The sequence below is a fragment of the Lemur catta genome, chromosome 2 (genome assembly GCF_020740605.2).
Source record: "Lemur catta isolate mLemCat1 chromosome 2, mLemCat1.pri, whole genome shotgun sequence".
NCBI classification, from domain to species: Eukaryota; Metazoa; Chordata; class Mammalia; order Primates; family Lemuridae; genus Lemur; species Lemur catta.
In genome coordinates this window covers 114,977,423-114,990,515 of record NC_059129.1, presented here as the reverse complement: position 1 = coordinate 114,990,515, position 13,093 = coordinate 114,977,423, and the positions used below count along the sequence as shown (strand labels likewise).

The window sequence follows — 13,093 nt, the reverse complement described above, 5'->3', positions numbered from 1 at the left end:
TACTTCAGAAGGAAAAGTCAATCAGAAGGGACTACCTTTAATTCAAATAGCTGTCAAAGAAAAACACAACTAACGACATTAATCCTGAGAAAGGATAATGCATAATGGAAATAGGCATCAGCATTATGTCAGCAAACCATGACAGTTTAGGATTAGCAACACTACTATTTTAATATGTAAACTGCTTATCATAAAGCCTAATTTTTCCACTTCAAGACATGCATAAGTCATTTTCTCAAGTGGGAACTCAGTGTCTATTCTCTCCCTTACTCATTTAAAAAATACTGTTATAAAGTTAATGGTTATTCTGTCCTTCACAGCTTCAAAATCTTTCAGTCCTTTAGTCAAAATCCTCACTTTTGGCCACACTCCATTCTGATTAATGCATTCATCAGCTTCATGTTACTGGACCCTTTCATTCAATACAAAATAAAAAATTACATAAACTTTCATCACCTCCCACTGTGACCTTCTAATATTTCTTATTTTAAATCATCTGAACTATACTGGGTAGCTATAAAAAGTGACAACTGATTTACAAAAGATTATAACCTTAGTCTAAATTAATAGCCATTTAATATCTAAAATTAAACTTACCTATACTTCAGTACTTCTCAAACCACTACAAGTACAAGGTAGCAGGTCAGGTAAACAAGCCACAAAATAAACAGGGCACATTATGGCCCATTTAATGCAACGGTGATTTAAAATCATTTTTTATAGTTAATCAAGTATCTGTTATGGAGTAGACTATAAAAGTTGTATGAAGTTTTAAAAAAGATTTCAAGGTAATTTTGAAAAGAGCTACTTAGGGGTACTCTTTCATTTGCCCATATAGACTCTGGTAGAAAAGGTTGAAAGAGTATTGTTTTAGCTGACTTTCATTGAAGACACAACTATTATATTCTTATCTGTCCTGGACAACTCCGGTGATCAGCATTTTTATCCCATAATTTTTTTTTTTTTTTTTTTTGAGACGGAGTCTCACTCTATTGCCTGGACTAGAGTGCTGTGGCATCAGCCTAGCTCACAGCAACCTCAAACTCCTGGGCTCAAGCAATCCTCCTGCCTCAGCCTCCCAAGTAGCTGGGATTAGAGGCATGCGCCACCATGCCCGGCTAATTTTTTCTATATATATATATATATCTTTAGCTGTCCATACAATTTCTTTCTATTTTTAGTAGAGACGGGGTCTCACTCTTGCTCAGGCTGGTCTCGAACTCCTGAGCTCAAACGATCCACCCGCCTCAGCCTCCCAGAGTGCTAGGATTACAGGAGTGAGCCACCGCGCCCAGCTTATCCCATAAATTTTATATGAGAAAAACATTTTGTAGAAGTAACCACTGTGACCACAACCATATACAGCAGCATGAACTACATGTTGTGTCAAGAGAGAAAATGAGTTCTAGTAAAACAAATCACACTCTACCATGGCCTCATGAGCAACACCTGCTGAACAAAACAGGACAAGCAAACACTATCTTTAAAAGAAACTAGTAATATGCTACTCAGGAATATTTACCTTTTAATCTTGGCACATTCTAAAGGTAGAAATATATTTTGGTAGAGAGATAACATGATGGAGAAAGAAGGACACAGAATTTCAAGTACAAGGTGGAGTTTTGGTCTCAACTCTGCCACTTACTATTTAAGCCTAGGCCACCTCCTCATCTCTAAAATGGGGAAAATGTTAATAATAAGGTCAAATGAATAGGAACATTTTGTAAACAACAAAGCATTTTAAAATTTTATGTATCATTTACTTAGCTTTCAGAATATAGCAACAAGGAATAATGCAAAAACCTGGCTCTTCTTACCAGGTATCTTTGCAATTTTAACATGGTTATCAAGAATTTTCTTTTTTACTATTTATGCACAATAAGCAAGTCTAAAAGCTGTGGCCAATAAGGTAAGGATACAAAATTTTATAAAACATCCATATTCTGCAGACAATTTTTGTTATAACTTATGTTTACATTTTAAAAGGAGGGAGAGAGAGAACACTTTATAACAACATACCAAGTGGGCCAAAAGTTATACTGAAGTTAAACCTAACAAGTGACAAATCAAAAATGAAGAGACACAGTATACAAAAGTGTAAAAATCTAAAATGAATAGTCTTGCATTGCCAAAATCAACAATGCTGAACAAGCCAGAGAATAATTTGTTAGACGCGTGTGAGAACTGTTTGACAATTTTATGTCATCACTTGCATTATAAAGGACTGGGATCTTGCTGCAATTATACACACTCCTCTCCATACAAACAAAAGGTATAAATGAAGTAATTAATTAAAAACCAAACATGATTAATTTAACATGACAAAGTATTTTCAGTTATAGTAAATGTCATACTAGTTAAAATTCACTAATTAAATTTGATCTTATAAAATGAGGACCATTTCAAAAAATTACTTGAGCATCAGGCTTTTCCTTGTTTTTTAAAATCAATTTGAAAAGGACAGAGATAAAATGATAAAAGGAAACTAGACAAAAATTAACACTGCCTTTATAGGTTTAAAAATACCAAAGGTGAATGCCCTTATTTATCATTTTAATACAGGACAAAAATTCTCAAAAGCCTATTTTTTACTTGAGTCTCAAATAAATTAGCTTAGAGAAATATTATACATCAGAAAAAAATACTGGCCTTTTTAAACAAATAAAACTCAGAGGAAAGCACATATGAAATTAGTCCACAATGGGTCTTAATTTTTAAATCTTTCCATTAAAATAGAATGCCTGATTTATTATGAGGCTTGATTAATTTTAGAGTCTTTTCTCCACATCTTCCTCCTTCTAATTCTTTGGAATACTATTTATGTAGGCCACACAATAAAGAATGCTAATGCCATTTACTCTATATCATGACTTAAAATTACAAACTCTACAGGTAATATTTCTGTGTTTTACATGTATTACATGTGTACCTGGCATATAAATGTTAGTTACTATTATTACTTACTCATATGATTCCATTAAATGCTATGATTTCTAAGAGCTGCAACAGTACTATCTGAATTATCAAATGCCTCACTTTCCTCAAAATATTAAAGATAGACATATACAGAAGAAGTGACGAAGAGAGCAAGGGGAAAAAAACATACTCTAACATACAACAGAAGCCTTTTATTTAACATGATAGATATTGGTCATGGTTACTGTTATGGGCTGACTTATGACTTATGTTATATCCCACCCTAAAATTTATATGTTGAGGCTTTAACCCTCAATGTAACTGTGTTTAGAGATAGGGCCTTTAAAGAGGTAATTATAGTTAAATGAGGTCTAAGGGTACAGATAAGTCCAATAAGATTGGTGTCCTTATAAAAAGAGGAAGAGACACCAAAAAGTACAGATACACAGAGGAAAGGCCATGTGAAAACAACGAGAAGGCAGAAGATGCCTGCAAGTCAGAAAGAGAGGTCTCACCAGAAACCAACCCTACTGACACTTTGATCTTGAACTTCTAGTCTCCAGATCTACAAGAAAATAAATTTCTGTTATTTAAGCACCCAGTCTGTGGCATTCTGTTACGGCAGCCTGAGTAGACTAATATGGTTACTTAATTGAAAAAGTCAGTAAGAGCAGAAAAAAATTAAAATGCTTAAACTTATTTTAACTTAAAAAACTATATATTCATTTGACAATTTTTTGATGTAGAATGAAGACCTATAAAGATTTCCAGTTTTGGGCCGGGCGTGGTGGCTCACGTCTATAATCCTAGCACTCTGGGAGGCCCAGGTGGGTGGATAGTTTGAGCTCAGGAGTTTGAAACCAGCCTGAGCAAGAGCGAGACCCTGTCTCCTAAAAATAGAAAGAAATTATATGGACAGCTAAAAATATACATAGAAAAATTAGCCGGGCATGGTGGTGCATGCCTGTAGTCTCAGCTACTCAGGAGGCTGAGGCAGGAGGATTGCTTGAGCCCAGGAGTCTGAGGTTGCTGTGAGCTAGGTGACGCCATGGCACTCTAGCCCAGGCAACAGAGTGAGACTCTGTCTCAAAAAAAAAAAAAAGATTTCCAGTTTTGGCACTTACAAAGCAATCTGGGTACAAAAAACTAGATTGCAATAACTTTTTTCCAACTCATAATTCAAGACTCTATTTTAGCAACTCACTTTATTCTTTCTAAAGCGTTCAACTTAGTTTTTACAGAAATGACAACTTTAGTCTTAGACTCATATTTCACTGGTCTAACTAGTATTTAATTCGATTATAAAATTACCATAACAAATATAACTGGCATAAACAGCTCTGAGAACAGCATAACTGATTCTTGGTAAACAGACAATTTCAGCTGGTGGATGCAGAATTACTGTATGTAGATACAGCAGAGACCAAGTAACTTGCCAGCTAAAAGTATTCAGCGTATTATAGGCATCAGACAGTGTGTTATAGAGCAGGAATGGCCAGTACGGTTTCATCAACAGAGTTTGAAATAGATGTTAGATAAGAGGGCTTCTGTGTACCAAATGAATGTTGGTTATTCAAAATTGTCACTTTGGAAGGTTGTCATTGTGTCTAACAATTTAGAAACCACTTGTGGAATTTCTGAATATGCAACGCTTTAAATGTTTAAAGGTAAATCATCATCCTTAGAACAAGATTTGATTTCCAAAAACAAAACAACTTTCATTTAGTGACCTGTCTAGTATAAAATGTGAGCAGCAAAGACTAATAATATCATTTGAAGAAAAGTGTGCCTATAAAGCAAAATAACTGTTTAAATGAACATATTTCTTTAAAGGTAAATCTAAAAGATAAGTTTCAAGAACATGCTGAATAATTATGAAAGAAATAGAATGAGTACAAAGATGCCATTCCAAGGATATCAGACATTTGAACATAAGTCTCTAGTACTATTGCTTTAAAAATGACTACCATACACTCTCATTTTAATTATATCACATATACCTATACATCTGTGTGTATGTATACATATAACCTCCATATACATATACAGTAGACACCAATCAACTAATATACACGTACAGCTTAGCTTCCTGAAATGCCCTGATATCGAAGCCTGATTACTGAGGATAGTTTATGTCACACTGAAAATTCTGAATATTATTCAGTAATAAAAATGAGTCACTAAAAAATTTTGCATAAGGCAGTTATAATATAATGAATGCAGTGTTTAGGAAGATTCATTTAACAGATAAAAACTAGAGGTGTGAAGGAGAGAGATTACTGAGGAGACTGTCAGCATAAACCAGGTGTATGGTAATACAGGTCTAAATTAGAGACAGCAAATGGAAATAAAAATAAAGAACAAAAACAAGACTGATTTAAAATCATATATGTAAAATATTAGTTTTCATTACTGTGAAAGAATCTATAAGGTGTAAATTAGATGAAAACAAGTCAAATGCAGACCAAAGGTGGGTATGACAAAACCTTTAGATATCACCACCTTTCTTTTGCTTGCCCTAAAGATCCAAGGCAAGGATGGGGTTTGTTCAAGTTTCCAGTGAACTTGGGAGAGCTTTAGTTGTCAATCCAGAAAAGTACAGCTCAAAGAACATTTTGGAGATTTAATTAAGCTCCACTATGAGGCATTATTCATAATCCATTCTGATCTCGACATGAAATAACAGATGTTTTGTTCTTTCCTCTCAAGCTTAAATGAAATGGGTGTGTGTGTGTGGGTGTGTGTGTGTGTGTGTGTAAGAGAGAAAGAGAGAGAGAACACATGTTGGGCCCTAACAGATGGGGGAAATTTACTTTCCCCCTAATATAAAGCAACATACTCTCTTCATTATAGTCTGAAATTATGTACTACTTGATTTCTACTTCTGGAGAAAAATGGTAACTATGAGATTGCTAATTAGACAATAGTTGTTTAACTAAGAGTGCTGTTTTATAACTAACTGTGTTAGCAACAAGTATGTCAAATAAAGTCTGGGAAGTTAGGGTCCACTTCTGTTTCTACTCTTCTACCCAACTTCTATGTCCAACTCCTACCCTCTAACCCCAACCAAATGCCACAAACCTCTTCAACTTCTGCCTCTTCTTGAATTCATCTGTAATTTTTTAAAAATCAAAGACTAACATTTCCAAACTCCATCACTGGAAAACTATTTAGAAAAATACACTTTGGATTCTTTCAGAATTTATCTAAAAATACTAGGGAAATTTACCTCAAATTTCTTCACCTTTTCCATTGTAATCAAGCGCCTTGATGTGTGACTGGAAAGCTTCTGCTCACAGTTGCTAATGAGTTCCAGGCAAGGGTGCCAGGGCACCATCTCTTCAGTGTACCTGAGGAGAGAACAGCTGACTGTTACGAACACTCACATGTGCTGCCCACACAGAATCATCATGGAGGCCATCTGGTGTGGGCGGGACAGCCTTCCACTACATGCTGTACCATTTTTTTTCCATATATGCTAACTGTTCATATACTTTATAAACAATCTACCTGTACTTTAACAAAGTATTTTAATTTTACCACATCTACAAATATAGCTTAATTTTTTACCTGTAGAATGAGAGGGGAGGGAGAGGGAGGGAGAGGGAGGGAAGGAGGGAGGGGAAAAGAAAGAGAAAAATAATACAAGTGTGTTTTATTGAAGAATGCCAAACACTTAAACCACAAAAATACAGATGACAATTCCACCCCATAGAATCCCAGGGGAGCAGATAAGACAGACAGAAATATACTCTACAATACCCCTTGACATTTATGAGGGACAGATTCATCTGCAGATTTTTATAAATTCTCAAAGTATAAAGTCCACTATAGCATATACTTTCCCCTATAAGATGAAGTGCCCTTGCAAAATTTTAATAACATCTTGAGACTGCTATTAAGTTTGCAAATACAAAACTAAAATTATTTGTAAAATTGTTCAACTAAACTGCATCTAAAGTAAACACTACAGATTACATCAGTCCTCTGGTCATACGGACCAAGAAATAGAACTGAAGCTATGGCAATGAGTGGTGGAGACTGCTGCTGTACAGCACAAGGAGATGAGGACACTAGCAAGCAGGACAGGCAGGTACCGTAGTTCAGAACCTGGCATATGACAGGTTGTTGACATCAATCTTGGTAGAAGAAACAGGTGACAGATTGGGGGAAACAGCTATGGAACAGAATCCGGAAGAACAGCAGAGGAGGGGGCTCACTAGGTATAGGTACCTTTAAAAATGCTGTGATTGCCAGTTTTTATTTTCCCTTTGCAAATCTTTATGTCTTTTTGGGAAGTCTGTATACATTTATTATATGGGCATCTTAAACCTCTAGTCCAAAATGGGAAAGGTGCTGATTAGTTCTTCATGTAAAGGACCATGATCTTAGCTAGCTGTTCTAATGCATCAACATTGTCTTCACCATCACTCTTTTACTGACTGTTCTAGGTCCCTCTGACCTTGGATGAGCCTCCCTCATTACCTCAACCACATTCTCAAAACCTTCATCACCCACTTACCAAGCAACATTCATAATGCACTTCACTTTATTATCAGTGGAAGGAATTTTCTTGAAGTCATGTTCTGCCTCCTTCCTTAGAGCTGTCCAACAAGTAATGACCACTTCAGATTTCACCTCATCTAATAATTCCTTAATGTTCACTATATAGCCAGAAACATTATATTTCTTATAACATTAGTTAACATCAGATTTGGAATCTTCATGCAAAGCATTTATGATATGAAGGAACTCATTCTATACCATGGTTGAGACTAAAATAAAAAAGGGTAACAGAGAGAGGATATACTCTTGACCTTAAGCTTGCAAACAGCAGGATGTGTGGTTGTCTGAAACAATGTTTGTCAAACTTAGTAATGTATCTTTTTTTTAAAGAAAAAAAAAACTTTTATTTTCTGGTAGACTGACTTAAAGTATTATTCTTAAAATGTCATTTAAATATGTGCAAACATATATTAGAAATTTCTTATTCTTATATCCTAATATAACTATAAAACTCCAAACAAATTTATAAATCAAATCCAAAAGTACAAAACCAATACAATTTTAATTAACATCTGTGACATAAATGATGCTAAACTGCTGAAATTAAATTGCTGTGTTTGGCTTAACAGCAGGAAAACATATTTACATGTTTTATATTATCTTTTCAACTCAATCTTTGATTTTAAGCATAAAGGAACATCATATCAATAATCATTAACAAACTTATTTTTAACCACTAATCTATTATATTAGCAAGCCAATTTAACAGTATTCTCCCATACTAAAAAAAAATACCATACTAAAAAAAAATAGCAGTTAAAAAATTATTCACTGTATATATACCAATACATTTCATACCAGTGGACTGTCTGCAAACTGTTAAGTAGAGGATATAAATCTGTACTTTGCCTGAACTATAATGGTAATATAGAATCCTATCTTAATTTCCTGTTTTCATTACTATCTCTCTACAATCCAAGTTATCTATTAAAAAACTAAATGAGCCAGAATAGGCAAATCCAGAGAGACAGGAAACTGATCACCAGAGGCAGGAGGGGTGGTGATTGCTAATCTTTATGGGGTACTTTTGGGGGATGATGAAAACATTCTGGAATTAGATAGTGGTGATGGTTGCACAACTTTGTGGATACACTAAAAACCATGGAGTTGTACAATTTAAAACGGTGAATTTGAATTTCAAGGTATACAAATTATCTCTCAATTTTTTCAAAAAAAAAAAGGAAAAACAGTTGTGTGTATAGGCCCCTAGGTTTTTCATGAATCGATTTTTAAAGTCACTCATTTTTCTGTGTGTCTTCATGTCTCAAGCACTTTCCAAATGTCACTAGAATTTCATCTTCCATACAAGAAACAGATTTTGCATTGATTTGAACACTTACTGAAAACAGCTTAAGGAATCACATTTTCCTCTTTCTTAGATAAAAGATGAAAAACATGTTCTCTTTAGTGATCTGAGTCACTACCAAGTTCATTTTACTACAATTAAAATTTATCCCCAAATCCAACTTTGGGTCACATCTTTGTCATCTTTTTAAAACATTTTAATTGACAAATTATAATTATATATATTTATGGGATATAATGTGATGTTTTGATATAGGTAATTCATCACCTTTATCATTAACACTAGCAGTTGGATTTCTATTAAAGGTCATCTTTCACAAAGAAACACAGTTTCTAAGCACTTCAAGAGTTATCTATGTGTGTGTAATGAAATTAGATAACAAGCCTATATGGATATCTGGAACCTGGGCAAACAGTTACATTTACTCAGTAGCTTAGCAACCCCTATGACATCAAACACACATGTGTTGGATTTATGCCCTGTCCACAGGACTATAACACAGATCTTCAGGGTCATTTGCAAGAAGTCAAAATTGTGAATAGTAAACCCACAAATGCCAACAGTCTACAGTAATTGTATGTGGTAAGTCTCTATGAGTGGTAACAACAAACTACTATGAGAGCAGAGAAGAAGAACTGGTTAATTCTACTGAGAAGGGTCTGAGAAAGTGTCACAGAAGTGGTGACAATTACGCTAGACCTTGAAAGATGACTACAATTTCACCAGATGAGGAAAGAAGAATGGGCATCTCAAGCAATGGGGAAAGAATAAACAAAGGTGAAAAGATAAAGTACACAGAGTATCTTGATGATGACAAAAAACCTGATATACTAGAGTGGAGACAGTCTAGACTAGAAGAAAAACAGAAGTTTGTTAGTAGCAGTTTCTTCACTGCAATTTAAATTATCAGTGAGAAAGTCCTTTTTTAATCAACAGCTCTAACAATTTTTCACATATCACTAAGCTTCTAGGCAGTATTTTGTTTTTATTATATCTTAAACTTTTCAATAGGTCCTGAGTTTAAGTAATACCTGAACTTGGTTATACTGTATAATTCTTGTTTTTAAACTTGAATTATACAATAGGATTTGGCTGAGTAAATAAAATTCAGTAGTAGATCTGAAAGCCTACATTCACTACACCAAAAACACTAAAGTCTTAAAATTAAACTGTCCTAAGGCACAATGTTACATTGAATTCCTTTTTTATTTCTGGTCCAATAAAAAGCTACATTTTCAATAAAACATAATTCTAAACTGTTTAATTCAGAAGCAAGAACATTATTTCAAACTTTTACAGATGACTTTAGTCTTAAATTCATCTTGATACTTGTTATTTTAAAAAGAGTAAAGATGTTGAATAATATATCCTACAAAAGTAAAAATAGTTCATTTTTCTAGCATAAACTCAAGACAAAGTTCATTAATAAGTTAACAATTAATAAGAATTAGTAATTCATTAAGAAGATCACAGGTTTGAGGAGAGGAGAAGACACAACTGAAGTCTAGTAATGAACATCAGAGGATGTGAAAATAACTCTCTCCAAGGATAAATATAAATAGGTCAGGGACGTAAATGCCACAGTAGTCTTTCCATGTGTGTTAACTACATACATAAAAGAAATCTATTCCTCAAGAAAACATCTAAGACAAAAAAACAATTGATAAAACGTGTCTCCCTTTTCTACTTCTAAAACATCCCTTTTGTTATATGTATTTGGAAATTTCTCCTTGTCCAAAATTAGTAAAATAGAGAAGTTACTGAAGAAATATCCAGTGGCTACTTCATAAAGTCTTTAGAAATATGTTTAAAGTACTTATAATTTTACTTTTTAAAAAGGAATCATAAAAGAACTCCAAAAATAATTCTTACCCATATAAAATTTCAGTTGTAATTAAATAATAAACTACAAAGTAGTGAACAGTCAGATATGTTAGAAGGTAAGGAAGTGCCGAACAACTAATGAGCATATTTCAAAAGCACAGAAGAGCCAGATCAAAGAGATTCCCACTAGTCAAATCTGGGGCAATTTTAGCAACAAAATAAATAATGATAGTAATAAATTACAGCACAATGGATAATAAAAGAATCCATGACTCCATACCACTATAAATAAATAAATGAATAAATAAACGGGAGAGAAAGGAAAGCTCTTCCTTACAGAATGCCAGCTTACAAATGCAGAAGTGATAGAACAGAAAATTCATCATTTGGCAACCACTATAGCAGTGGTTATCAACAATGGAGTCATCAATGTGAGTAGTTTGATGAAAAACACAATATCAGTGTAATCTTGGAATATTTCCCCATAAAACACAAATCAAAGAGGAAAATAGTGATTTGGAGTGGAAAAACCTGACAGAGAACATGACCAGATGATCAAGGTTAACATCACCAGCAGAGGTCACTCTGAGTGCCCCATGATGTACTGCATGAAAATCATTTTTCTGGTATTCTTACCAAAAAAGCATTATCTCAGCCTGGTCATAGGGGAAATATCAGCTAGACCCTGGTTGAGGGTCAACTCTCAGAATATAAGCTACACACATACTCTGTAAAACCGTTGAGGACATAAAAGATAAGGAAAGACTGAGGAATATTCCAGACTGGAGGAGACCAAAAGATGAGATAGATGAATGCAGCACATTTTCCTGGATGGATTGCAATTGGTAAAATTTGAATGGGGTCCATGATCTGGATGGCAATATTGTCACCAGTGCTGATTTCCAGACTTGGAGGGTTGATAGCGGTTAGGCAGGAATGTTCTTGTTTCTGAGAAATACAATGGAGTATATAGGGGTAACAAGGTATCAAGGGCCTTACGAAAACAGGCTGAGGACCATATCTGGCCCACAAGTTGTAGTTTACCAACCTCTGACAGCAAATAAAAAAGTCAAAACAATTCAGTCAATAAGAAGAAGGAGACAATTTTATATACATATGAAGTAAACAAAAACTATCACACATTAAATACAATGATACTCTGAATACAATTAGAGAAAAAAAAAAGTTCTGTTAGATATGTAAACATTTTAAGAAAAATGAAATTAAAAATAAAATTAAGATTACATACTCTGGTGTATACACTGGTAACCAATAGACTAGTCTTCCACCTAATACCAGGGTCTCAGCTGCAAAGTTTAACAGGTCGAAATACATATCACTCAGATGATAACTCAAGGAAACAGGAACGTGGCTTTCTGGACTACACAAAGAAAACAAAATTTCAAAATCAGTGAAACATTTTAAGACTGTTTAAGTTAACTAAAGAAGCAACATACTTCTCAAAGTTCTAGCGCACCACATTTAAATTTCACTTACCATTTTTCTATCCCCTTTGATATTTCCTTTTGTGAACCTGTTCTTCTTGTAGATTCTCTGATACCATATGGAGCTAGATAGAAAACACAGGTAACACAGTTAAAAGTCACCAAATCACTAGTGAAGGGCAGATATATATCATGTGCCTTCAGGTGTGACACCCTAAGAACACAACGTCACCTATGTATTATTACAACTGAGAATACAAAGCATAAAGAGTTGGGGGAGGGGCAAATGTCTTCAAAAATGTCAATGTCAATGTTTATACCTCCATAATATCCTGAATTTAAAAAAAAAAAAAAGTCAGTGTCATAAAAAACATGGAGAAGGCTATGGAAATGTTACAAATCAAAGGGGGCCTAAAAGATACCATTGCTAAATGCAGTATCTGACTCTAGAGTGGATCCTGTACCAGAGAGAAAATATATGCTATAAAAGATATTACTGAGTTAACTGACAAAACTGAATGACAAACTATAGACTAAAGTATTCTATGGATTTACTGAAACTGCTAATTGTACTTTGGCTTTCTAAGAAATTCCTAAGAATTTCTCTATTCTTAGGAAATACACACAGAAGTGTAAGGGTAAAAGGCCACCATGAATGTCACTTACTCTCAAGCTGATCAGAAGAAAAAATTACTTATTTTATATAAATAAAGATACAGAGTGGGAGAGCAAATAGTAAAGCAAACTGTTAATTTTTAAACATCACCCAATTTTCATAATGTATATTCACACTGACATTGTAATGCCTTGGTAATTTTTCTTTTGTTAGATTTGAAATCATTTAAGTTACCGAAGAACTGAAAAGGGCTGAGATAGAAGGGCTCAACTCTGTCACTTTTTATAGATTTACTGTCAAATACTATCGAAAGGGCAGATCTATTCTTAGATAGGCTGCCTAAAAAGTTCAAGACTTCATGAGGCATGGGAAAACAAGTTCTCATGCACATTCCTGAAACTCAGTGGATTCACAAGCCCA

The 13,093-nt window shown here is 34.2% G+C and overlaps 1 protein-coding gene across 3 annotated transcripts in view; it reads right to left on the bottom strand.

The window, feature by feature from the left end:
• The window catches only part of TRMT11 (tRNA methyltransferase 11 homolog), a 50,223-nt gene that overhangs the window by 13,039 nt on the left and 24,091 nt on the right, over positions 1–13,093 (bottom strand). For all 3 annotated transcript variants that reach the window (XM_045544312.1, XM_045544314.1, XM_045544315.1), the window contains 3 exons: positions 12,110–12,182; positions 11,862–11,993; positions 6,146–6,266 (listed from right to left, as the gene is read on the bottom strand). In XM_045544312.1, coding sequence (XP_045400268.1) covers positions 6,146–6,266; positions 11,862–11,993; positions 12,110–12,182 — 326 coding nt within the window. The remainder of the gene's footprint in view (positions 1–6,145; positions 6,267–11,861; positions 11,994–12,109; positions 12,183–13,093) is intronic.